Source organism: Hipposideros armiger, unplaced genomic scaffold (assembly GCF_001890085.2).
Source record: "Hipposideros armiger isolate ML-2016 unplaced genomic scaffold, ASM189008v1 scaffold_96, whole genome shotgun sequence".
NCBI classification, from domain to species: Eukaryota; Metazoa; Chordata; class Mammalia; order Chiroptera; family Hipposideridae; genus Hipposideros; species Hipposideros armiger.
This window is the reverse complement of record NW_017731446.1, coordinates 1,099,796-1,126,515: the sequence shown is the minus strand read 5'-3', so window position 1 is coordinate 1,126,515 and position 26,720 is coordinate 1,099,796. Positions and strand designations below refer to the sequence as shown.

Sequence of the window (26,720 nt, the reverse complement as noted above, 5' to 3'; positions counted from 1 at the left end):
GCGCACCCCTTAGCGCCCCGGCCGCCGCGGCCAGCCCCCTACCGCCGCGCCCGCCATTCCGGGCCCCGCCGCCTTGCCCGCCGTTGCTGTTGCTGCTGCTCCTGGGGGCGGCGCGGGCGGGCGCCCTGGAGATCCAGCGCCGCTTCCCTTCGCCCACGCCCACCAACAACTTCGCCCTGGACGGCGCGGCAGGGACCGTGTACCTGGCGGCCGTCAACCGCCTCTACCAGCTGTCGGGCGCCAACTTGAGCCTGGAGGCCGAGGCGGCGGTGGGGCCGGTGGCCGACAGCCCGCTGTGTCACGCCCCGCAGCTACCGCAGACCTCGTGCGAACACCCGCGGCGCCTCACCGACAACTACAACAAAATCCTGCAACTGGACCCCGGCCAGGGCCTGGTGGTCGTGTGCGGTTCCATCTACCAGGGCTTCTGCCAGCTACGGCGCCGGGGCAACATCTCGGCCGTGGCCGTGCTCTTCCCGCCCGCCGCGCCGCCCGCCGAGCCCGTCACGGTGTTCCCCAGTATGCTGAACGTGGCGGCCAACCACCCAAACGCGTCCACCGTGGGGCTGGTGCTGCCTCCGGCCGCTGACGCGGGTGGCAGCCGCCTGCTGGTGGGCGCCACGTACACCGGCTACGGCAGCGCCTTCTTCCCGCGCAACCGCAGCCTGGAGGACCACCGCTTCGAGAACACGCCCGAGATCGCCATCCGCTCCCTGGATGCGCGCGGCGACTTGGCCAAACTCTTCACCTTCGACCTCAACCCTTCCGACGACAACATTCTCAAGATCAAGCAGGGCGCCAAGGAGCAGCACAAGCTGGGCTTCGTGCGCGCCTTTCTGCACCCGCCGGACCCGCCGCCGGGCGCCCGGTCCTACGCGTACCTAGCGCTCAATAGCGAGGCGCGCGCGGGTGACAAGGAGAGTCAGGCGCGGAGCCTGCTGGCACGCATCTGCCTGCCCCGCGGCGCCGGCGGCGACGCCAAGAAGCTCACAGAGTCCTACATCCAGCTGGGCTTGCAGTGCTCGGGCGGCGCGGGCCGCGGCGACCTTTATAGCCGCCTGGTGTCGGTCTTCCCCGCGCGTGAGCTGCTTTTTGCTGTGTTCGAGCGGCCTCAGGGGTCCCCCGCGGCCCGCGCGGCTCCAGCCGCGCTCTGCGCCTTCCGCTTCGCGGAAGTGCAAGCTGCAATCCGCGCCGCGCGCACCGCCTGCTTCGTGGAGCCCGCGCCCGACGTGGTGGCTGTGCTCGACAGCGTGGTTCAGGGTACTGGGCCGGCCTGCGAGCGCAAGCGCAACATTCAGGTACGCCCAAGTAATGGGGGTGCGGGGTGCCAACCCAGGGCGCCCGAGGGAGAGCGTGCGGGTAACTCGGCGAGTTGTGCGCTGAGCGGGTCACTGGTGCAAACGGGCTGGGACCCAGATGTGCTTGTGTGGGGACCCAGATGTGCCCAGTGTGTACTCTGGGCCACAGGTGCATTTGCGGGGACCTAGGTGTACTTGCAGGATACAGTTGTCAGTTGAAGTAGGGGCACCGGCGCGAATATGGTCCAGGTGTGCGGGTACTCCAGTAAGTGCTAGGTTACAGGTGCGCATACCTAGGTGTGTGGGAGGGGCCCAGGTTGTAGATGGGTACCCAGGTGAGGGCGCTGAAGACAGCCGAAGATACATATACGGCTCAGGTGTGCACCTGGGGTGTCATAGGAAGCAGGGCTGAACGCACAGCAAACGAGTGCGTGTCTGACCAAGGGCTAGAGTGGATAGGTGCCAGGGCCAGGAGGGTGGAGGGAAGTGAACAGCACTGTGTGCAGCACTGGGGTTTGCAGGGGGCAGGAGAGGGTTGTGGGGCTCAGGAGGGAATGAGGAGGGGACTGGTGTGAGGGCACACCAGCTGGGTGGAAAGGGGGCCCAGGTGTTGGCCTGGGTTGGGGAGTGTCAAGGGGGCCATGTTGGGGGATCAGTGTGTGTTTTGGCACACTGGGAACATGACACAAGGGTGCAGCAGGGAACTTTGTGTGATTTCCCTTCAAGGAAGCCCATCAGGAAGTGGTCACTTCTCCAGGGGCCCTGGGTGGTGGAACCCTGCGCCTTTTCCACACTCTACCTCCTGATCTTAGTCTGGGGAGTCCACCTGAACCCCAGGCTTTGCCTTAGGAAGCCCCAGCTTCTCCCTCTGCATATGCCAAACTCATACTTCTGGTGATTAGGGAGCCCTGCCCCATCCCTTCTCCGTGGTTCTCAGGCTGTGGCAAGAATCTCATGAGCTTAATTATTCTCCTGTGGGTGTGCCCAACACTGGGGCTTTGAGAAGACCCGGATTCCTGCTCCTATAGTTGGGCTCCCACAACTGCCCACCACCCGGCTGGCTGGCTGCCCTGAAAATAAAGGTCACAGTGGGTGAGCAGGGCAGACTGTCCCAGAGAGCAGCTCTGCCACCCGCAGGGGCCAGCCAGGGCAGGGCAGGCTGCCCAGCACTGTGGTTGGGACATCCACCATTCCCCTCCCCAGAGCCATATCTCTCAATGGGCTGTGTTTGAGAGGGTGAGTTTTGTTTCAGGACTAAAGGAGGTGAGTGGGGAGTCAGCCCTCCTCTGTAGAGGGAAGACGCTGTTGGAACTAGGGCCTTCCTTGGCCTTTCCAGGCCCTGTGTGTTCATCCATACTCTCAGTGTGAGTCTGTCCTCTTGGGCCGCTGTAGTCTCCTCCTCCCCCTCTGGCAGGAACCGTCCTGGTTCCCACGATCCCTTATTCTCAGCCTAGCCTGGTGCAGTGACTCACTCTGCTGAAGGGGGCTGGGGCTTCCTTCTCCTTGGTAGGACAGGACCTCTCCAGGGACACAGCCCCAGGGGCAGTGTGGCCAAGGGCCTTCTCCTGAACCCCAGGTGGGGCAAATTCTCAGACCTCCTCAGCCACTTTCTTGTGTCCTGCCCCCCTTTCCTATACCCAACTGTGCCCAGGTCAGTGCCACTGGGCAGGATCTCCCAGATGTGTCCAAAGCCCCAGGAGCTGGGCCCCCAGCACAGCTGAGGGTGGGGTGGGGAGGGTAGTCATTATTCTTGCTCCAGGCTATTCCCAGCTCCCCAGTTACAGGCTAAGAACTTGGACTTTGCACCCCAGGTTCAAATCCTACTCTGTCACTTGCTAGCTATGTGACCTTGGCAAGGGACTTAACCTCTTTGGGCCTCAGTTTCTTCATCTGTAAAGTGGGAATAGTAAAAGCAAATCTCTAAGGATTGTTTTAAGGACTAAATACACTAATTAATATAAAGCGCTTTGTACCTGGCACATAGTAAGCACCTGCTAGAGGTCTGCTAGAGGTTCTTGTTGTTCTTACCCCAGGAGACAGTATTAGCACAGGTCTGGGTTTGGTCCTCAACAGCAAACAGTGACCTATTTTGTTCTGCAGCAGTAAAGACTCCACCATCTCCCACCTCTAGCCCCAGATGGAAGCCTCAGTATACATTTCCTAAGCCCCTACTGTGTGCCTACCCCTGTGCTGTGCACTGGGGGCCAATGGTGACTCAGTTTCTGTGCTCATGGACCATGCAGGCAAGCAGAAGACAGACATGGTCAGACTTACAGCCCAGGGGGATGAGTCCTTTAATGGGAGATGCTGGGCAAAGGGAGCCAGGAGAGGGCCATCAGGGCTTCCTGGGGAGTGATATCAAAGTGAAGATGGATGGATGAGCAGGAGTTAGCCACCTTAGGCCAGCAGGAGAAGATGAAAGAGTCCAGGCAAAGGAAACAGCCTGTGCAAAGGCCTGGAGGTAGGATACTGCAAGACAGGCTAGAGCAACTGAACGATGGTCAGATGGTCAGTGTGGCTGGGGGAGTGGGGAATGCATGAAAGAAAGGCTAGGGGAGGTGGGTGGGGCCTGTGGGGTGTAGGCTGGCTGTATTGGGAATTGGGACTGTATCTTGGGGACATGGGGAGCCATGAAGGGTTTTAGCCAGAGGAGTGATACGATCTGAATGAGCACCTTCATGTCCTCCCCTGTGGAATGGGAATGATAATAAAAATACCTACCTCACAGGACTGTTGTGGGGGTTCAATGAAATAATACATTTGAAGCTTTTGATAGTTTGCCCAGCACACTTGCTTGCAATTACTATGATTATTTTTAATATAATTATTTTAGAAAGTCCCTAGGTGGCTAGTAAGACGGAAAGATGAGAGGCAGGGAGAGTAGTTCGGAGGCTGGTGCCATCTCCCAGGCAGGAGATTTCACTCATTCATTCAAAAATATTTCTTGAGCACTTACTGTGTGCCAGGCCCACAGGGTGCTGGGTGCAGCGGTGGAGGCGGCAGGCCAGGCCTTGTTCTTTGGGACATGATGGCCCATCTGGGGGCATGGAGGGGAGCAGTGGGCTTGGGACAGATTCGGCTGCTTGGACATAGCTCCAGATTCAGACAGGATGGAGGGGAAGGAAGCTGCCCAGCCTGGCCTGGCATCAGGATGCACGTTAGTGCTGTTGGGCCAGGGGACAGCACCCCATCCTTCCGTCTGTTCTCCAGGGACATCTGACCTCCAGGTGAGGTGACTTGGCCAGGCCTCTGGAAACCCAGCCTCCAAGGGTTGCTTTCGTGGTCTCTCTACCCCATAGCTCCAGAGCCTCGGTTGGAGTGGTCTCAGTCACCCCAGCTTCTCACTTGGCAGGCTTTGTCCTCTGCTGTCCGCCTTTAAGGCAATGACGACTCAGCCTTTGCTGCCACCTTCCAGCTGGGAATCTGGTAGAGATGGGAGGAGCTGCTGAAGCGTGAGGTCGGAGGTAGGAACCTCGGTTTTCCCTAGCCCCTGAGGACCCCAACTTTATCCCTGATGACTTTTGGCATACTTGGGGCTGTTGGACTATTTTGAGAGAAAGAGTGAGGAAATTAGTCTCCCTTGTGTGTAGCATGCATCCCTTTCCTCACCTCATGTTTGAGGTGAAAGCAAGTTGGGAAGCTGCCACAGCTACTGAGGAGGGAAACTGAGATACAGGGTCACCCAGCAAGGCAAAGGCAGGCTGAGTCTTCCTTCCTTTACCCCGGCCTTTGAATGACCATAATATTTGTGTTTTTAAATCAAAAAGAAAACCGACAGGGATATGTCAGTGCTACATTTTCAAGGTGTCTTTTTATAGTAAAGGTGGAAAAAAAACCCTCAGGCGGTTTTAAACTGGCATGCGGTGGGTGGGTGCAAGTAGTCAAGAAGGCGTTTTCTGAACCAATTTAGGGGCTGAAATGCTGGGTGGAGGTGGAGGGAGACAGAGCTTCCGAGGTGGGCTTGACATTTGGAATTGGGCTGGGAGTGAGCTCCCCATGGCCAAGGGGACAAGCGGAAATACTTGGCAGGACTTAGGAGAGGGGGTTCCCCGGGGGTTGGCCAGGATGACCTTCTAACCTAGAGAGAAAGGCGGGGCTTGGACCAGACTGTAAACATCCCTCCCCTGGGAGTGTCATCTGTCTGGACTCCCAGGTACCTAAGGGTAAAGCTGACCTTGAGCCCCGTTCTCCTGCCTGTATGCTGTGTGACCCAGGGTGAGTTATGTCCCCTCACTGGGCCTCATATTTTCTCGTGATAAAACAGGCCAGTGTCTTCTTCTGAGGATGTGGGCAGATTAAACTCTCACATGCAGGGCCCAGGAAATGGCAGATAGAGAGGTGTTAGGACTAAGAGGGGAAAAATACGTCTGAGAAAAGTGTGTTCTGCGTGGAATAGCCGTGGGGCAGGGAGTGCTCAGAGGAGAGGATCAAACCAGGCCCTGAAGGAGAGCAGGGGGTGGGCGAGACAGAGGGGTGAGATGAGGGTGTGTCTGGTGCTGTTGGGGCCCCAGCGAACTCAGAGGCAGGAGGGCATAGGTAGAGATGGGGAGAGTGGGCCTGCCGTCACTGCTGTTGATGGGGCAGATGCTGGGCTTCTGGTGGTCCTGACGGGTGTGCAGAGGGTAGGTGCCCTCTCGACTCTGTGGAGTTGAATAATGACCAGTTCTGAGCTTGGACACTGTACCGGCCCTTCACAAGCACCAATGCCTTATATCTCATACTCTTCCTCCCCGTGAGGCAGGAAGTGCTATTATCCCCAGTTTCTACATGGGGAAAACTGAGACCCAGGATCACACAGCTGGTTAGCAGGAGCAGGGATCTGCAGTCTGGTTGTCTGGCTCCGGAGAGTCCACACTGGGTGATGGCTGGTGTTAGCTGTGCGCTCTCTGCTGGGGGTTCTGCAGTTATCACCCCCTCCCCGCATTGAGATTTGGGTGGAGCCCTTTGTACAAAATCCCCTTCTGTGATAGTACCTTCAAGCCGGCCCCAGATGGAGCTGGAGCTGATGCTGCAGTGACTGGCTGGGGCATCTGCACAGGCGGGGCTGTAAGTTCGGGTCTGGGGCTGATGGCGTGTTCTGCGGAAGTTGGAGAGGCAGGGCAGCACCTGGTTTCATTCATCCCTGAAAACGGGATTGTTTGGATTCTGGAAGGAGTGAATCCCCTGGCCCTTTGGGGGTGTGAATAAATGCTACGGTCAGTTTGAATGAGGACTTGACATATCCCTTTCAACACTGACTTAGCCCCCCTGGGTACAGACCGTGCTGGGGACTGGGGCTGGGCAGGCTTCCTCCTCCCCTCCAGGACAGCCCCTGGCATTTGCTAGGAGGGTGAATGGAGGATCTGTCACAGCCCTGGCGGTGCCCACAGGTAAGACTTGCCCAGACTGACTCCGACATCCTGGATTCATATCCTGGCTTTGCATCTTCCTTGCCATGGTCTTGGGCAAGTCGCTAACCTTCTCTGGGCCCCCATTTCCCCATCTGTGAAGTGGGCTCAGCATAGGGAAGAATGCAGAGGCCATATGTGACTCGGCTTCAGGCCCTGCAGAAACACCCTCTGTAAGAGTTTGTTTTGTCCGCCCACAGCTGCTGCTTTTCATGGAGGTTAAGGAAACAGGCTGGTTCCATGTAATGGTTGCTGCAGAGGAACAGACGCCATGGCTACAGAAGGAGCGTGAGGGCCTGAGCCCCCCGGGGATGAGGGAGGAATCCCTTCCCCTTTCTGGGCCTCAGCCTCCCGATCTGAATTGGGCCATAGGGTAGCAAGGAAACCCTCACTTTGTCACCAGAATTGCTCCCATCAGTATCATTATTATTGCTACTGCTGCTGCTTAGAAACTTATTCTGTGTTGGGCACTTTGTAAAGTGCGTACATATAGTATATCTTTTAATACCCCCAGAAGCAGAATGAGATGGGTGTTATCCCCAATCTACAGAAAGGAGAAACACAGTCCCAGAGAGGCTAAGTGACTTGCCTGAGGTCACACAGTGGGTAAAAGGTGGAGCAGATGTCTGTCAGCAGAGCCTGTCTGTGTTCATCACCTTTATTCCCTGGTTCCTCTGAAAACACCAAAGGGGTGCGAGTCAAAGGGGTCCTGAGGTCACAGTGGGAAGGGGTGAATGGGTCCATTTTTAAAGGTGAAGAAATGGAGACCCAGGGAAGTTCTGCCTCTGCTGGGGCTGCTGTGGGGAGTAGTGAGAGATCCCCAGTGAGGCCTGAAGAGCTGCTGAGCCCCAGTGCCCACCATGGTCCGTTTGCCCACCAGAGCCCAGCACCTCCTGGGCACATCTCCTGCCTGCCTGTGCCCCTGGTGGAGGGTGCTCTGAAGCATGGCAGTACGGGAGGGGGCTCAGCTTTGTTACATGGCAGCCCCCCAAAGGGATGAATCAGACCTTGTCCCACCTCCCAGTCAGGATGGAGACCATGACAGAAGACATGCTGTAGTCAGAGCTGCACACTGACCCAGCCTCATCTGAGGGAGTCAGGGAAGGCTTCCTGGAAGAGGGAGACATTGGAGCAGGACTTTGATAGATGTGGCAGGGGAAGGCATTCCAGGCAGAAGACACAGCAGGGGCAGAGGCCCAGAGACGTGGTAGAACATGGCTTCGGTAGTAGCCAGAGATGAAGCTGAGAGTGTGTGGTGGCCAAGGATTTGGATGCTGTCCTGTGGGCTGTGGAGAGCCAGCAAGGCTTTGGGGGACGAGTGAGACATAGCTGATCTGGTTCTAGAAGGGACCCATGGCTGCTGGCCTCGCAAATTAGTCCTGCCAGGTGCTGGTAGAAGCAGGAGGTCTCTCCCAGAGCCCCCACAGTGGCTGGACCAGGTGACTCCCCAAGGCTTCTCCAGCTCTGACAACAGTGTGGGTATTGCCATGGAAACCAGCAGGTCCCTACATGGGGACAGGCCTGGAAAGTCTCTTGGCACCAGCCACATGGATTTGTATCCTGGCTACCCCAAGAGTGTGGCCGTTTTCTTCCTTCCAAAGCCTGTGTTTGGGCCAGGGCTGAACCCTACAGGCCCCCAGGACGGGCCCTGCACTGCCCACCCTGCTGCTGATACTCGATGCCACCAGGATCTGCCCGTCCCCCGGCCAGCTTGGCTCACCCCGCCCAGTCCACTGTCCTTTACCCTGAAACACGATAAATCACGCGCTGGAGGAGGGAGGAAGCTCTAAGCTCCATTACGAGTTCCAGCGAGGCCCCAGTGGGGCATTAATCATGGAGCGCTTTCTCCTCTGATCGGTAAATAATGGGGGGGCGATGGCAGAGGCCTTGAAGTGGAGGCCAGGCCCAGGAAGGGAGCTAAACGGAGATCCGTGTCCACTCCTGCCCCGTGCCCCTCTCAGGGCATGCCCATCGTCTGTGTTTGAGGTGATTGCGCTCTCTAAAAGAGGCCATCTTCTTGCTGGGCCTCAGTCTCCAGCTGGCAACCCAGGGCCTTTCGAGCTCCAAGGGTCCACTCTCCCAGCAGCTGTTGGCAATGCCCGACAGAGTAGCAGGTGAGGGGCTGTGGTGAAGGGCGAGGACTCTGGAGCCAGCTTGCCTAGGTTTGAGGCTCCCATCTGAATGTCGTGGCTGTGTGACCCTGGGAAAGCCACTTCCCCTCTCTGTGCCCCACTTACATTTGCTGTAAAGTAGCATCAATTCGTTAGGGTGTGGTGAGGGTTAAATGAGGTTATACAGGCAGAGATCCCTGCACAAAGTAAACAGTAGCTGCTTATTATTGCCGTGTTGTTGATTGTACTGTATTGTTATTATTATAAAGCTGTCACTTCCCAACTTGGGGGTGGTCTCTGAACTGGGATGTGGACAACTGGAGTGAGGGACCCACATGTCATCTCCATGTCCCCAGCACATGGGACCTGGCCCAGAGATGTTTGCTGGGGGCCCCAAGCCAGCCCTGTCCCCTCAGTTGCACCCACAAGCAGTTGTATGACAACTCTGGGGCTGAGGCCAGCACCCCCAGGGGATGGGGAGGAGGGTGTGAGTTCCAGTCTTCAGAGCCTCTCAGCCCCAGGAGGAGGAAGACCGCCCGTGCCCGGGAGAGGCAGCTGTGGCTCTCAGCTTCTCCTGGCCTGCATCTCCTTCAGGGAACAAGCTGGGACAGAAACTGTTCTGGGGAAGGAGGGGCTGGAGCTGCAGCACTCTGCCACCCCGCCCCCCATTAGAGCTGGTAGGAGGGAGTGACTTTTCACTCGGGCCAGGGAAGAGTCGCTGGCTGCCCATCCCACACTGTGCTCCTCTGGGACCCAGGGGGAGGGCTGGAAATGGGGCCAGGCTGGGCCGGAATGAGAAACAGCTTCAAGAAGGGGGAGCTGGGTATCTGGGGGGCCGCGTCCAGCTAACAAAACAATGGCTGCTTGAGTCAGCGGCTGTGGCCATAGTTCCCAGGCAGGCCCTGACTGGAGCAAGCCTCGGCCTAGCTCCCAACATCCTGTCCTGGGGGAGGGCAGCACTGCTGATCCAGCCTCAGATGCTCGACTCTGGGAGGCAGTAGAACGTCTTGTCCATCCAGGGGGCTCCGCTCCCCCGGCCTCAGGCATCCCTGAGCTTCTGCCCAGTGGCCTGCGGAGTTAATTGGGAACATTGGTTGTAGGGGTTGCTGTTACTGTCCCCACTTTACAGATGAGGAGACGGGCTCAAAGAGCACGAGGCACCCTACCCTGAGTAAAGAGCCAGGAGGCTTTGGCACATCAGAAGCATCCGCTTCTGTCTGTAAAATGGGGGACACAACAATAGTGTGTGTGCCCCTAGATGGCTGTGAGGAAACTCTCTGCTTGGTGTCTGCACACAGTAGGTCTTCAGTCTATCCAGGCCTCTGACCTCAGCTTGGGTGCTATCTCTCCAGACTGTGTCCAGCTTGGCGGCAGGGGCCAGGAGTGTTAGTTGTGGATGAGCAGACATCTTGTGCTCAGGGCAGCCTGGCTGGCCGTTTCACACGGCCCTTCCAGATGGTGCCCAGCCGGCCTGGATGGCGTCAGTGCCCTAGGGCTGAGTGACCTACCTTCTCCATGAGGGGGTCAGGGAAACCAAGGCAGGCCTCTCTGAAGCTCTGGAAGTGTCCAGCTGAACTGCTGGGCCCATTGCTATTTGCCAGTTCATCCTGCCTGATTCAGGCAGCTTGGAGCCAGGTGGGGAATTATTGCGCTGTGTTCTGGGAAAGCCTCTGCCCATCTCTGTGCATTGGTTTCCCCAAAGCGCTGCTTTTCTTCCCCAACTCAGGGCAAGACCTCCTGACTGTTGTTTTCTGGCCCGTTGTCAGCCCTGTCTTGCCTCACCCCTCCAGGACGTAAGCTTTTAGATTACCCACAAGGAGGTGCTGATATTTTCTCTCAGCAGCAGGCGGCTTCCTCCTTGCTGTCGGGCCGTTGGCTATAGTTCCCCCCAGAATCAAGTCCAACCTGACCCCTCCAAGGGCCAGCACACAACAAGCTCATGGTTCTTTGCATGCCTCAGTTTACCCTCAGTGGAGGTGCCAGCTCAGTGGACCCAGAGCCCAGTAGCTGTGGTACTCCAAGAGGCCACGCAGGCTGAACAGGCTGAAGTGGGACGGTGGAGTTTGGGTTTAGGAGTCATAGATTTACCTTTGGGTGACCTTGAGAACTTCCTCCTTTAACCTCAGAACTTCTGAAAAAGTATGGGTGGGTGGTTTGCAGTAAGTAACAATTCAGAAGAATTTAAGTGGCCTTTTTGTCTAGGCTTTTTTTTTTTTTTTTTTGTAATATTTTATTGGGGAATTGGGGAAGGGAACAGTGTTGGGGAATTGGGGAATGGGAACACTGTGTTCTTCCACGACCCATCAGCTCCAAGTCAAGTTGTTGTCCTTCAATCTTAGTTGTGGAGGGTGCAGCTCAGCTCCAAGTCCAGTTGCCACTTTCAATCCAGTTGCAGGGGGCGCAGCCCACCATCCCATGTGGGAATCAAACTGGCAACCTTATTGTTAAGAGCACGCACTCTCACCAGCTGAGTCATCCGGCCACCCGTTGGCAGCTCGCTGCAGCTCAGCTCAGACACAGCTCACTGGCCTATGTGGGAATTGAACTGGCAACCCTGTTGCTCAGAGCCACCCGGCCAGCTCTACGCCTGGCTTTTGAGGCCTCCTGCAGACTGCGCCCCAATTACAGACCCCAATTACATTGTACCTTGCCTGGTCCCTGCTTGCTCCTTCTTTAGTCCTGTCTTTGAGGCATCTCCTTGCCCCTCTTCAGCTGTACAAGCTAAGGGTGCAAGAGTTGTCCACGACGGGTTGAAGGAAGCCACAGAGGGACAGGCTAGATCTAGCAGAGCCTCGAGGGCGCAAGAGCAAAGTTTGGGTTTATATCGAGGGCACTGGGGATCCATTGAAGGCTGTTGAACTGATACCATCTGCTTTGTGTGTTTTTTTAAAATAAACTTTTGATTTGGAATAATTTTAGATTTACAGGAAAGTTACAAAGATAGTTCCTGCATACACATGGGACATTTGTCTAAACTAAGAAACCAACACTGGTACTTTACTTTCAGCTCCATACTTTACTTCATGAATGTCCTTTAACAGAATCTTCTTTTGCATTTAGTGTTTCGAAGTTTTAAAAGCTCCCTTTGGCTGCTGTGGAGGGTGAGTGGGAAGGGGCCCATCTGGCCCCCGGTTTAGGAGTAGTGAATGTTGGGCTGCTTACGGTCGGCCACTTAATACCCAGAAGTGTACTTACCGCTCCTGATAGTGAAACCTCACTTGCTTGGGATCACGGTTCAATAACAATAAAAAACTTGAGGCAGGAAAGTGCACAAAGCCCCAATAGCCGGTATAGTCTCTACCTGGAACAGAACCACTGAGTTTTGCAACCTGCCATGGTGCCCACCATCGATGCCTCATCCTCCTCGGAGAGCCACCTGTGGTGGGACTAAGGCTTGGTGGGGTGTGTGGGCAGGATGTGGAAGGCCTAAGAAGGCCTTTTGAAGCTCTTGCTCCATCTGACTTCCTGGGGAGAGAAAGTCGACACAATTACAGCTGGTAGTGAAATCAATATGTCAGAGTTTTAATGGGAGAGTGGGCAGAGTTGAGCTTTGGCCCGAGGAGGCAGCCAGCTGGAGTGGGCAGGGGGTGTCCTGCTCTCAGAAAGAGTTGAGACCAGAGGCTGTTGCTCATTCCATTTTAGAGAGGGATAAACTGAAGTTCTTAGAAGAACCAAAACTAGCAGCCAGGTGTTGTCTGGGCCTGAACATCTGCCTCCCCTGTGTTGCCACACACAGAGTAGGCATACAGATGACCACACTTTTTCCTTAGTTCTCCAGCACCCAGCATGGCAGTGTTGCTGTCAGTCCCTCTGCTTGGAAAGGAAGCCGCCGAATAGAGTTGTTCACACTTTAGTCAAAATTAGTTTTCTTTCTTTAGTAAACACTCACCCCAGAGCACAATCTCTGCTCTGGCGAAACTCAGGCATATGCTACCATGACACATGAAGGTGGTGACCAGTTCAGTGCCCTCACAGAGGAAGGGAGATTTTTTTTTTTGAGCCACGCTTTGAAGGCTGGCTAAAAACTAGCTACCTGGGCATGCGTGGCAAAGGGAACAGCATGGGATAAGACAAGGGGAAGTATGAATGGCTTAGAGGTGTGGAAAGGGCACTGGCTGCAGAGGAAACAACATTAGGAAGGTCCAGGAGCCCTGGCGGGAAAGTGTGGCCACATTGGAGGAACTGCAGAGATTGGTGTGGTCGGAGCAGAGAGTGGGGCCGAGGAAAGAAGTGAGACTGAGGGGTGCCCGGCAGGCAGGAGCCAGATCACAGAGGCCTTGAATGCCAGGCTTGATCTGAGGCTAGCTGGGACTGGGAGCTAGAGAAACGTTTTAGTCAGGGAGGGGTAGCTGGAGAGTTTTGTGCTTGGAAAGGTGGCTCTTGTGGATTACAGGGGACTGTGCGGTAGTCCAGGCCTCCTCCTGCTCTCAGGGGAATTTGTGTTTTTGAAAGACCTACGCTGAGTGAGACTTGAAGGCAGGCCAGTGCTAATGGAGGAATTTCAAGCAGTGTCATTCGGTCAGGGTAGTATTTTGGGCCTGTGGAGCTGCGACTGCCCCAGGAGACTAAGTTCGGCTGAGGCCACTTTCCAGGACCTGATGGCTGTCTGGTCCCCAAGCCTATGGTCCCCCTTCCCAGCCTTCAGCCCCCTCCCCCAACAGGGGAAGCGTTTCCCGCCTGCCAGCTTCCATTTTTTGAGCCATTTCAAAGCCTTGTGATTTCCCCTGGTGGTTGGGGAGTCAGCTTCCCCCTCAGAGCACAGATCATTCAGAGCAGACGACGGGTTACTTCTCCTTTAAAAAGAAAATTTTTTTTAATTTTATTTTTAGGATAAGAAAAAAAAGTTGGAGGAAAGGCTTTTAGAAAATTCCTCTGGCGTAGAATTAATGACTTGTGAACGTCAGGGCGTGCAGGCGAGAGATGGATTCTCCGCGTGCTTCCCCCCCATCCTCTCTGCCACCCTGGCCCACAAATCACCCGGAGCCGGGCGCCTGTCTGGCTTTTCCCAGGACCCCACACCCTGGCAGGCTGGGCACCCCGCCATTGCAGGGTCCAAGGCAGAGAATCCCCAAAGGTGTCATGGGGCCTCCCAGGTCTCCTGTCCTTCCTTCCCACGCCTCACAGAGCTCAGGGAGGAAAGTCATGTCCCCTGGGCAAGGTTTACGATTTTAACTTTAAAAGAACGTATTGTTTACTGATTCAAGTAATCCATATTCAGTGAAGAAAAATTACATAACCTCTAGGAAAAGCGTCCCTCATGGTGGGACTTGGGCCTGAGACATGAGGCTGTGTCCCCTGTCCACTCTTCTAAACTATGCTTGTCTCTGCATCCTTGTGGATTTGCCCAATTATCTTCTCAAAGACTTCCTGGCGGTCTGTTTTTTTATTTTTGTGCAAATTGCAGAAGGAATTTTTGACCAGTAAGGCCCAGAGAAAGGTGAGAAAGGTGGGGAGCAAGTCTAGCGAATGCTCAGGGACTGGTGTCACCAGACACGATTGTCCAGCTCCTATGAGGTGGGGCTGATGGGCCCCCAAGGTGGCACTGGCTGATGTAGATGGTGGGACTGTGCATTTGGACACACCTGGCCTTGCTTTGCCCACCTGTAATGTGGGGAGATGAGGAAATGTGTGCTTGGGGAAGGCCTCAACCTGAAGTCTGGTGAGCTGCTGGAAATTTGGGGGTGGTAGTGCTGGGGTCAGAGCAGGGGGCCTGGGAAGAGGGAACCCTGTGGTTGCTGTGGAGACATAGCTGAGGCAGGAGGGACGTCCCTAGGTTGTCTACAGATAAGTTGAAGCAGAGGATGGCCTCTGGTGGCTGGTGTGGGCTCCTCTGCTTTGCCTGACTATGAGCAGCTGTGAGGGGCAGCTCTAAGGGTGTGACGGTGTGCAGGCCTCACCCTGTCCCCATCTCCCTGGCCCCCTGCACACCTGACTTGATTCCCTTGCCAACCCTTCTTACCCCCCCCCCGCCCTCCCACATCTCCTCTTCCATGGTTCCCTGAAATGTCATCTTGGGATAGCTCCATGACTAAAGCCAAGATCAGAGGTCAGCCTGGGGGTGGGGACGGGACCCTGCTTGTGTTTGGGTCTTAGCCCAGAGCTGGGCCTATAAAGCAGGAGCAAGACTTTAAAGCTCTGATGCTGAGGACTGAGATAAATACAGTGCGGCCAGGGAGATGAAGAAGGTTCTAGAGCTGAGGTCTGATGTGCTATTTCTCTTCCAGCTGCAGCCGGAGCAGTTGGACTGTGGGGCTGCCCACCTACAGCACCCGCTGTCCATCCTACAGCCCCTGAAGGCCACTCCCGTGTTCCGAGCCCCGGGCCTCTCCTCCGTGGCCGTGGCCAGTGTCAGCAACTACACAGTGGTCTTCCTGGGCACAGTCAGTGGGCGGCTGCTCAAGGTAGGGCTTGGGGGGGAGTCTGAAGGGGGTGGGGGATGAGGGAGTGGGCTCAACCCAGGCCAGGCTACAGCCTCTACAGGCCCAGTAGTATCCTTTATTTTTTCCTATTTGCCTAGCACTTTACAGTGTACAAAGCATTTTCACATCTGTTTCTTCCTGTCTTGCTCATAACAATAATTGCCTCACCAGTTGCCGTGTTCTGGCCCTTCTCTCAGGGTCTCTGGAACTAGGGCTTTGAGGCAGGTGGGTCTGAGTTCAGGTCACAGGGCTCTGCCACTTGCAGGCTGTTTGACCTTGGGCAACACACTTTCTCTTTCGGGGCCTCAGTTTTCCCATCTGTGAAGGGCTGTATGCCCTGCCCCTTGAGACTACTGTGGGGCTTTCACTGGCGGGGAGGCCACAGCCTGAAAATGGAGGCTCTCATCCCATCTCCTCCTCTACCCCACCTGCCACCCTCTGAAGAACCCCCCCACCCCCAATCAAGGTGACTGGTTTCTGGAGGTATTATAATAATACCTGGCCCAGGATCCTTGGAGCTGGGAAGGATGAGAGGAATCCGGTTGCCACTATGGGGCAGAACGGACTTGGCGGGGCCTGTGTTGGGCTCCCAGGTGAGGGTCTGGACCTGCCCCCCAGCTACCTCCCACTCCCCGCCTGTTGGGAAAGTCCCGCTGCTTGGCACAGCTCCAGGGTGCACCAGGCCCTGGCCTAATTGACTCAGATCTGATAATCCAATTTTCTCAGCTGCCCAGGCAGACGCCAGGGGCCAGGGTGGGGGTCCGAGCCTAGCCCCCCTAGCCCCAGGACCCTTGCTGGACCATGAATGGCTGTGGGGGAAATGCCAGGCCTGGCGTCAGGGAGGAGGCAGGGGGGCATCCTCCTCAGCCTTCGAAGTCCCCACTCAAGGTCCTTAGACAGTGGGGATCATTTGGGAGTGAGGGGGGTTAGATACTTGGATTTGAATCCTGACTCCACCGCTCACAGCTGTGTGACCTGGAGGTGGTTGTTTCTCACCCTAAATGAGCCTCAGTTTCCTTGTCTGTCATGGGGAAAAGGAGCTAGACTGTCCAGGACCGTGGTCAGAGCCTACTGTGACAATGCCTGTGCATGTGGAAAGCCAGGAGTCTCCTCCACCCCCCATCTATGAAGCTGTAGTTATTGGACACCCACTGTCTACCCAGCCTCAAAGGCACATCATGGGCATCATCTCATTTAATTCTCATGCCCCTGCAAGGGAGGCAGAGCCATGATTCCTGTTTCACAGATTGGGACACTGAGGCTCTGGGAGGAAAAGCAGCACAGTCACACAGCGAGAGCTATGGTTGAATTCAGGTCCAGCTGGCTCAAAGTTCACACTGTCCCCAAACCCAACCCCTCTTTACCTGCCATCCCGCGCCGGGCAGACCCTGTCTCCCACCAACGCTTCTCCTGCTCAGGGTTGAGATCACAACACCCAGCCCAGGCCCTGGAGCACAGTAGGTACTCAATAAACATTTGAAAGGGGTAGAAATGAATTGACTGTCTTCTCCATGCATGAGGGTGGCTGAGGGTAGCAGACTAAACCTGGGCCAAGCTGCCTGGGACAGAATCTGCCAAGAGGCGACCTGGGACCAGGGATGTCTCAGGGGCTGGGACAGAGCCTGTGGGAGCCTGGAGAGAAAGGAATTTCAATTTGGTGTGTGGAGGACACATGGGAAGCCTTTTTGAAGGAGACTCATTGGGAGGACAGAGCTTGGCCTCATTTGCATATGAGTCGAAAGGGGAGGGGGAGAGATATTCCAGAAGGAAGAACCAGGCCAAAGGTCTGGAGGTGGAATTGTAAGTTGGGTTGAGTGGGTGGAGATGAGGCTGGCAGAATAAGTTGGAGTCAGATCATCAGGGCCTTGAATGGCAGCACAAGTTTATTACATAAGCAGGAGGAAGCCACTAAAGGTTTTGGAGCCCACAGAGAAGGGCTGGGAAGTAGGGGGCCCCCAGGGAAGCACTGACCACTGGTCCCAGCTCAGCCTGGTGAGGCCCCGACAAGACAGCATGTTGGGAATGTGTGAGGCCAGTCGAAAAAGCAGTTTGATGGGACTCTGAAGGGCATTGTTGGTTCTCAGGAGGACATGCAGAGGGGTTCTCAGAGCCAGAGAAGCTTCTAGGTACCAGCTGGTCCTGGCTGCCCTGCCTGGACATTGGACCCCACACCCCAGCCCTGTCTTGGACTCTGGGATCACACAGCCTGAGGCTTGTATTGTGACCATGAGGCATCTTCATTTTATGACTCTTGCCAAGTCTCAGCCTTCCTGGGCCTCAGTTTCCTCATTTATGAAATGGATGTGAGCGGGGAGGCATGAGAAATGTGGCCCCCTCAGCACTTTGCGTGCACCTTCTCATTTAGTGCTTGCTCCCACAGTCCTGCGGGGCAGGCACCGTCATTAGTCCCATTAACTCAGGAAACTGAGGCTCAGCGAGGGGAAGTGCCTTGACAACTTACTTGACCTTTTGTACAGCTTGCAAATGTCAAAGCCAGAATTCAAACCCAAGTCCCTGCTCTTAGGCATGAGGCCAAACAACCTCCCAGAGAATGTTTGTAAACTGTAAACTCTGTGTGTATTCACAGGGTGGGATGTGCCGGTGGGGGCACGGCAGAGGCAAAAGTGTAGAGGCTGGACCCACTGCCCTCACATGTCTGTGATTGTGCACCAGTCCTGGAAAGATGGGGAGGCTGAAGCCTGGGTCAGCCCCCCAACTCTCCCCGCGGGGCAGCTCCCCAGTGTTTGGCCTACCTCTGCCACAGGCACCCTCCCATCACCCTGACAGCCACCTCCCCCCCACCCTCCCACAGATCAACCTGAACGAGAGCATGCAGGTGGTCAGCAGGCGGGTGGTAACGGTGGCCTACGGGGAGCCTGTGCACCACGTCATGCAGTTTGACCCAGCAGACCCTGGTTACCTTTATCTGATGACGTCCCACCAGGTAAGGCCAGAGCCCCGGCCTGACAAGGTCCCAGGATGACCCGAGCTCTCTTGCTTGCCTGACCTTTGTACTTGCTGTTCCTTCCGCCAGGGGCGCTCTCTTTCCCCACCTCCTTTACCTGCTCACCCTTCACCTCTCAGTACAGCTGTCACCTCTGCAGGAAAGCCTTGTTTCTGTGTTCGCCCTTGATAGCACCAAGCCTCAGTTTCCCCAGCCTCTCATGGCTCTTGCTGGCCAGGCTGACTCCCTGGGGGAGGGACTGGCAGCCTCACTGAGCTGGGCGCCTGCCTCTGCCTCCAGATGGCTAGGGTGAAAGTCGCTGCGTGCTCGGCGCACACTACCTGCGAGGACTGCGTGGGCGCAGCTGACGCGTACTGCGGCTGGTGTGCCCTGGAGACACGGTGAGGCCCCCAGGCAGGGGCAAGGCCTGGGAGGTTTCGGCAGGTGGGGAGCCCACCTGGGTCCTGACCTGTGTCTTGCCACCCCAGGTGCACCCTGCAGCAGGACTGCACCAATTCTAGCCAGCAGCATTTCTGGACCAGTGCCAGTGAGGGCCCCGGCCGCTGTCCTACCATGACGGTCCTGCCTGCTGAGATCGATGTGCGCCAGCAGTACCCAGTGAGTTGGGGGCCAGGACCCAGCTTGGGGGAATATGGGGTGGGGAGCTGCTCTTCACCCAAGCCCTGAGAGGTGTTGACTCCTGCCCATAGTGTCTCAGGGACCTGGAGACAAATGATACAGTGAGAAGGGGCTTTCCTGAGCACTTACCAAGTGCCAGAACATGATGTTCACCTGTGTTAGGCCTCACGTAACTTTTTAAAGTGGACGCTCTTAACGTCCCCCTTTTATAGACGAGGAAACTGAGGCACAGAGAGGTAAAGTGACTTGCTCAAGGTCATTGAGCTAGGGTGTAGCAGAGATGGGATTTGAACTCAAGCTGGCAGGCTCCAGAGTCCCAGAAAGGAGGGGGCAAGTTGTAGGATGAGAGGAGAATGAGCCCCCCCCCACACACACACACCTGACCTTCCTGCCTTTTCCTGGCCCCAGAACAAGGGAGGGAGGGGGTGGAGGGGCCACCAAGTACCAGGCTGCTATTTCTCATTCTCAGAAACAGATGAATCTGCAGCGTGGGGGCAAGTGGTTCCCTCATCGCCTGTGCCCAGGAGGGCCTAGAGCTGCCTGCCGCAGCCCCCTCGCCACCCATAGCAGGCAGCATCAGTACAGGGGTGATTCTGGCAAGCTGCCAGGTCTGAGGGAGAGGCTGGGCGTCCTCATCCATCACTTGCGGGGAGATGATGGTTCTGATAGGTCAGATGGGGCCTGGGCCTCCTCTGCACCCCCTCGCCGTTATTACATATTACAGAGTCCTTCCACATGCCTAATTTCAACAAGCAGGGCGTAGGTTTATCCATCCATCCATTCATTCATTTAATACAGGGGTCAGCAAACTACGGCTCGCAAGCCACATGCGGCTCTTTGGGTATGTACATGTGGCTCTGAAGTAAAATTGAAAATGAGAAGAAAACTATCATAGTTTCATTTATAAAATTTTTAAAGGTTATTATCCACATAATGGTGATTATATAAAAATATATTTATGGTTCTCGAATAATTTTTAAATTATCGTGAGGGACAGGATTGGCTCTTCCAGGGGTCGGCAAACTTTTCAGACGGAATGTACCCAAAGAGCCGCATATGACTCGCAAGCCACAGTTTGCCGACCCCTGGTCTAGTATTTTATTGAGTACCTATTTTGTGCCAAGAGCAGTTCTAGATTTGGGGTACATTGGTGAACAAGACAGACAAACCCCTGGCCCTTGAGGGGTTGATATGCTCCAGGGGAGAGAGAGAATAAGCAAGACACAATGTCAAGATGGTGATAGGTACTATGGAGAAAAAGAAAGCAGAACAGAGAGAGGGGTGGGAATCGAGTGGGGGGCGTTTTGACATTTTAGACCAGGTCAGGGTGGGGGGCTCACTGCAAAGGTGACATTTGAGCAGAGATTGGAAGTACGTGAGACAAGTTGAGTATCTGGGCAGAGGGTACTGCCAGTGCAAAGGCCCTGGGTGAGAACAAGATTGGCAGATTTGAGAGCATATTAAGAGATGGGGTCAGAGAGGTCATGGGCCAGATCATGCAGAACCTCCTTGGCTACTGTAAGATCAGTTTCATTTTGCAGATGGGGAAACTGAGGCTCTGGCGGGGGTCACATGTAGTCTGGAGTCCTAGCCACCTGTTTTCCCAGGGTTGCTAGGCTGGGGGCAGGGCTGTGAGGGAAGGGCTGGCCCCCCGGCTAAGGGTCCCTTGCCTCTAGGGCATGATCCTGCAGATTTCCGGCAGCCTGCCCAGCCTCAGTGGCATGGAGATGGCCTGCGACTATGGGAACAACATCCGCACTGTGGCCCGGGTTCCAGGCCCTGCCTTTGGCCACCAGATCGCCTACTGCAACCTCCTGCCGAAGGACCTGTTCCCACCCTTCCCACCCCACCAAGGTAAGCTCTCCATTCAGTGGGCTGTGGGGACAGCCATCTGGGGGCCCTCAGATGCCCAACCCTGAAGGGGTGTACTGTTGGATCTCAGGTATGGGGGTCCTGACATCATAGCCTCTTATGTCAGTGGAGATCCCCTGCCCCTTTGTCCTTCTTTCCCTGGCTCCCCTGATTCATTCCAGACCATGTAACCGTGGAGATGTCTGTGAGAGTCAACAGGCGGAACATTGTCAAGGCCAATTTCACCATCTACGACTGCAGCCGCATTGGACAAGTGTACCCCCACACAGCGTGAGTGGGTTGGGAGACTTCTGGATGGTGGGAGGAGGTCTTCGCTCTTGGGGAGGCCTTTGGGAGAAAAATGATAGTGTCCTAGAAGCAGACAAGAGCCTCAGTTGTTCACTCACCAACTCATTTATTTAGGCAACAAACTCTTCATCACCCAAGTGCCTGGTCTCTGTGAGCACCTAGGCTGGTAGGGGAAGAGAGAAGTGCTTTGATAACACTTAATTTAGTATCCTAAAGGCCCCACTTGCCTGCTTCCTCCTTGCATACCTCTTGCAGTGTGGAGCTCACTACCTTACAAAGTGCCCAACCCCTCCTGTCAGCTCTGATGATGAGACTTCCTTCCCTTGTGCTAGGACCTGCCTCCTGGGTCACAGTAACTGGGGGCAGGGATGAAGTGAGAGGTAGGGAGCCGAGTATCTGAGGGGCCCCCTGTCTTCCAGTTGCACCAGCTGCCTGTCGGCACAGTGGTCCTGTTTTTGGTGCATCCAGCAGCACACCTGTGTCTCCAACCAGTCTCGGTGTGAGGCCTCACCAAATCCCACGGTAAGCCAGACCTGGGGAGTGCCCTCTGCTTCCACTGTTTCATTTCTTTTTTTTTTTTTTTTTCCATTTACTATGTTGAAAACCTTTCCATGTCATTAAATTTTCTTCTTTGGCACCAGATTTCACAGCTGTGCTAGGCTCGTCACATAATAACGCATTTCACTAATCCCCTGTTACTGGGCATAGTGATCGCTTCCCGTTTCATTTTTGTGTTCTAATATAGCCAGGGCACTGTGCACATCCTTGATTATTCGCTGGAGACCAATTCTTAGAAGTGGCATTTGGGGGTGAAAGCATGGCCAGTTTTATTTTACACCTTTAGCTCAGTTGTGCTTCAGAAAGCCTGAGTCAGGTTGTACTCCCACCTGCAGTAGGAGGGCTCTTTTCCACACATCATGCCAACACTGGCTAGGTTTCAGTTTTACCTTCAACATCTTCAGCAACCCTAGGGGTTCAGGAAGTATCAGACTTGGGCCTTGAATCCAAGCCCCTCTGTCTTGGAGCACATGTTCTTCCCACTTCCCAAAATCAGGAGCTGGGCTGAAAGGCCCTGCCTCAGTCCCCCCATTGTCACTGGGGACCCTGGGGCGGGGGATGCCAGGCTCTCCCTGGGTGGAGAGGGCATGCTAGTCTGAGGAACCACACGTTCCCAGGTCCTTTTGCTCATGCTTGTCCCTTGGGCTCCACAGGGTGCTTCTGCACTGGCTGGGGGCCAGGCCCTCCCTGGTGCTATGGGATGACTGGATTTAATCACTTACACCAGGGTGCAGTGAGGTGAGAGAGTGGGGAATAGGAAGAAAACTACAAAGAGAAACACCACATACCTTGCCGCTGGTTGTTTCTAGGGTGTGCTCACTTGCAAGGTGGCCTCTCGCCTTTGCCCAAAGAGCCTCAAAAACCAGCCCAGTCGTGTGTCAGGGAGGGCCAAACAGGATTCATAAGACTTTGGCTGGGGTAGTAATGCCCGGCCAGGTGGGATGGCTGGACCAGGGCAGGTGCCGGGGTCCTGCTGAGCTCCTGCCCTGTCAGACCTGGCTGCTGGACCCTCTATCTTGTATCAGGGCTGTGAGGGGCCAGGTGAGGTACTGAGTTCCCACCTCCAGCTCATCTCTCTAGGAAAGGGACGTTCCACCCATTTTCCAGATAGCACCACTAAAGTAGTCAATATGACCCAGGTGCCCTGGCTCCCAGCAGGAGGAGGTCACTGGGGCCCCATCCTGGACATGCATCCCCAGAAGCAGCCCCAGCCTCTTGGCACTGGGCTCAAGAGAACCTAGTCAGGAATCCTCAAAGCCTTGTCTGCCCATGGCAGGTACCATGTCTTGGTCTGCACCTGGAATCCTCTGGTCTCAGCCCCTCCTGCCTGAGCCTCAGAAGTGCTTTGAGGAAGGGGAATTTCAGCAGGATCAATGCTTAACTCAAAGCAGTGAGGCAATAAATGTGGGTTTCTGGCACTGGGGGAGAGAGGCCCAGTGGAGGCTCTGTGGCCAAACCATAGGGGAGGCCCCAAGCCTTTGCACTGGACGCTGGGATTTCCAGTCTGGGCCAACTAGGACTTATGCTCTTGCTTGGGGTCCACATGTCCTTCTAGTCCACAGCCCAGGGCTGTGATCCAGTAGGGACTCCATGCATGTCAGCAGGAAGTATTTGTACTGGCAGTCTGCCTCCTGCACTCTAACCTAGAAGGGTGGCCGGGCAAGGGGGACCCAGCCTCAACACAGTATGTTCACCATTTATTGAGTACCTGTTGTATGCCTGAGTCTGTACTGGGCACTGGGAAAAAACCTGGTTAGACATAGTTCTGCCCTCCCCCATTGTGAGCCAAGACCTGAGGTGTGACTTGTGGCTGGATGATGCTGGGAAGCTACCAAACCTTCCTGTGCCTGTTTCCCGACCTGTAAAACGGGGCCTATTTCAAAGCCTGTGGTGGGGATCTGGAATTAGACCTATGAGACACTGACTTCATACTTGGCACACAGTAGGTGCTCACTAAAAGTCTATGTAAGGCAGAGAGGACTTCTCTGGGGGAGGGGACCTTTGTGCCTGGTCCTGACCTGTGTAGGAGCTTAGCAGCCTGGAGGTATTTCTTGGGCTGTGCTCTCATAATCTGCTCTCTCCTAGGTCTGTGGCTCTGTGGGTCAAGAGTTGGGGTGGGGACACAGAGCGGGCCTGTCTTAGTAATCTAGAAGGAGAGGAGGCTGCTCCCTCCCTGGGCCTTTGAGAGGCTCAGAACTGATGCTTAATTTGCCATTTAATTGAGTGCCAATTAGCTGTAGCAGTGCCATGCCTCTGGTCAGCAGGCAGCGAGCAGGTCTGTACATCCCCCTGGACCCCTCAAAAGCTGGGAGGAAGTATGATCTTGGGTTTGGCCAGGGTGGTGTCCCTGGAAAGGCAGGAGCTAGGGCCTGAGTCTTATGTCACTTCCCTATTTCCTTGTAGGCCCCAGAGGAAGGAAGTGAGGGCATAGAGGATGCTCGGAGGGGGGTTCCAGCTTTTCTGAGGAGGGGGGTTGGAGTGAGGAAGGTGGCCACCTCCTCCACTTTCAGTTGTCCAAGGAATGCTGTAGCCTCTCTAAGGGTGGCTTCCCTGAGGAGGTATGACTTCAGGCCTTAGAAGCTAGGAGGGTTTGGCAGGTGGGAAGCGGGCTGTCTTGGTGGAGCCTGGCATGGACACCTCCATGAAAGTCAGCTTCATTAGGAGCTAGTGGGAGAGAGTGGTTTTGTAGGAATGTGGGGGCAATTTAGGGGGACTGTAGGGGTGTGGAAGGGTAGGGAGGGGGCAGGCCAGGTGGGCTCAGGGTCCCTGAGCCTGTCAGTGCTCCACTGGATTGGAACACCAGCTCTTGACCCTTGAACTTGGTAGAAAATGTGGGAGAGTCTGTGAGTTCCAACGTGGGGACAGGTGAGGCCCTCTGTGAACTGGCACATGCTGGGCTCACATTTGGGTTTGTCGTGGCTCCCGGCATTGCCGCCCTGATGTCTGTCCCCACTCCTGGTCTCCTGAGCCTGAAGGCCTTGCTCCAGCAAAGAGAGAAGCCACTCAGCCTCTTTTTGAGGCATTGATGGCTTGGCTTGGGATAGGACAGGGAGGCCTTCATCCTTTGGTTGCAAGTAGGGAAGCCCTCGTTCAAACTAGCCTCAGCCCTAAAAGACTTAATTGGCTCATGTGAGTGAAAAAATCTGAGGGTTGGTATCATCGTCAGGGGTTCTAACAATGTGGTCAGGGACCTCCCTACCCCATGGGTGGGCTCCATGCTCAGACAGGCCCTCCCTCCTTCCTAGTGGCAAGACAAGCCATTCTAGGCCACTGCCGATCCCCCGGTAACTAGAGCTTCTGCTAATTGGTTTTGCAGAAGTCCCATAGCTGGGTCTCACTGGCTGAACTGGGGTCACATACACTCCCTGAAGCAATTGCTGAGGCCAGGGTGTCTGGGGGCACCCACCCATCCCTGGGGCTAAGGAGTGAGGTCAGTCTTCCCAAACCACAGTCCTGGGGGTAGGAGAGGTTCCCCAAAGGCCAAACCAGACTTGGAGGCAGAGAATACCGGATGGAGCCTGGCAGCAGATGCACCAGCTGCCCCATGGAGGCTTAGCCAGCCCTGGGGGAGGCATCAGAAAAGGGCAAAGCTGTGCCACCACTCACAGCCTTGGTTCCACTCTGTAGAATGGGTACAAGCATCCAAGTGGCCATGGGTAATAAGGGTCAAGGGGAGTCATGGGGCCCTCAGAGATGGTTCCACATCATTCCTTGTGGGGGGCCTCTTGTGGGAGCTTCCCCTACCTTGACCCTCACCCCCAGCCCCTCCTGTTGGCTACCTACCCATGGTGAAAAGGAGCTATGGGGGACAGAGCCACTGGTTCTCCAGCCAGCTGCAAAGCAGAATTGGCAGCAGCCGTGAAACCTGATTGAAAACGTGGGCTCCATTTTCTGAAATTCCGTGAGGTTTACACACGAAGCAGTGCAGGACAGCAGCTCAGAGAGGGACAGCAACACAGGGGGATGGAAACCAGCTCCTACCTCCCAGCCCTGCAGTGTAGTCAGCTCTGGAGGCCTCGCCCAAGCCTGGCATGTCGCTTCAGCCAAGGCCCCTGTGCTCTGTACCAGCCACTGCTCCCAGGGAAACTCACCTGTCTGGGCAGTATTTGTGGCCTGATGGTCAGCAAATTGTCTGGACAGCTAGAGCCCTCTTGTGTTGCTCATTCCATCTTAGGCAAACTATTGGGTTGTCGGAAAAGTCATGCCGTATTTTTTTCTATGTTTTTCGTTGCAAAAATGCATCATAACTTTTCCGACAACCCAATACTTTGCCTTTCTGTGCCTCAATTTCCTAGTCTGTAAAGTGGGTGGAGTGATAGTACCTACCTCATAGGGTTGGTGGGAGGAAGCTTTGGTGAATTAATACAGGGCCAAGTGCTGAGAAGCACCCACATATAGTGAGTGCTGTGTGAGTAGCGGCTGCCACTGTCATTAGCATGATCATTAGTTATTGGCATTGACGTCCCTTTGAGGTCTGGTGTGATGCTGGGCCCTTGAGATTCTCCTCAAGGAGCTCCCTGCCTGACTGACAGTAAGGAGAAAAGACTCCAGGAAAGCCTCTAAATTTCATCCCTAGAGGCCTTTGGCCCTTGCTGGTGACCTCAGAGTAACAGACACATAGATCATCGTGTTTCCAAACCCTTCCCCGACCAGATTTGGGCAGCAGGAGAGCGGAGCAGAAACCTCCTAGGCTGGAGGGTGGCTGGCCCCTTGGTATGGCTGTGGCTGCTCCAGGGTCCCCAATGCTCCCCTCTCTCAGGGTCCCAGGAGGTCTGGCTCTTGGAGTGTGAGGAGGCAGGACATGGCCCACTGAGAACTTAGGGCAGGTTGGGGGCTCCAAACTTTCTATCTCAGGCTACCTGGTCCTTGCCCGCTTGTCTCTGCCCCTCACCCTGGCTTGAGAGTCAGACAGATGGGAGTTCAAAGACCAGCTCTGCCTTCTGACCTCAGGCAGCCCCCACCTCTCTGCACTTCAGGTTTTTGGCCCCCCCCCTCCCTTTTTTGAAATAGTTTATGCTCCACCAGCCTCAGTGGCTCCACCTTTGCCATGGGAGCGATGATGCCTGGGCCCTCCCTGGGACTCTGGGAACTGACCCCTCTACCCAGGGGCTGTGACTTGTGCCCAGGCAGTGGGAAGGGCTGTCCACTGGAGCCTGGTGGCACCAAGGGCCTCAGAGCCTGTTTCACACGGGCCATTTAGAAGT

At 55.4% G+C, this 26,720-nt stretch overlaps 1 protein-coding gene across 1 annotated transcript in view; it reads left to right on the top strand.

Annotated features, from left to right (window-relative positions):
* Window positions 1-6: 6 nt before the first annotated feature.
* The window catches only part of PLXND1 (plexin D1), a 51,580-nt gene continuing 24,866 nt past the window's right edge, over window positions 7-26,720 (top strand). Inside the window, exons 1-8 of the mRNA XM_019646022.1 lie at window positions 7-1,298; window positions 15,021-15,197; window positions 18,028-18,159; window positions 18,460-18,560; window positions 18,648-18,777; window positions 20,475-20,652; window positions 20,832-20,940; window positions 21,378-21,480. Coding sequence (XP_019501567.1) covers window positions 522-1,298; window positions 15,021-15,197; window positions 18,028-18,159; window positions 18,460-18,560; window positions 18,648-18,777; window positions 20,475-20,652; window positions 20,832-20,940; window positions 21,378-21,480 — 1,707 coding nt within the window. The 5' untranslated portion in view covers window positions 7-521. The remainder of the gene's footprint in view (window positions 1,299-15,020; window positions 15,198-18,027; window positions 18,160-18,459; window positions 18,561-18,647; window positions 18,778-20,474; window positions 20,653-20,831; window positions 20,941-21,377; window positions 21,481-26,720) is intronic.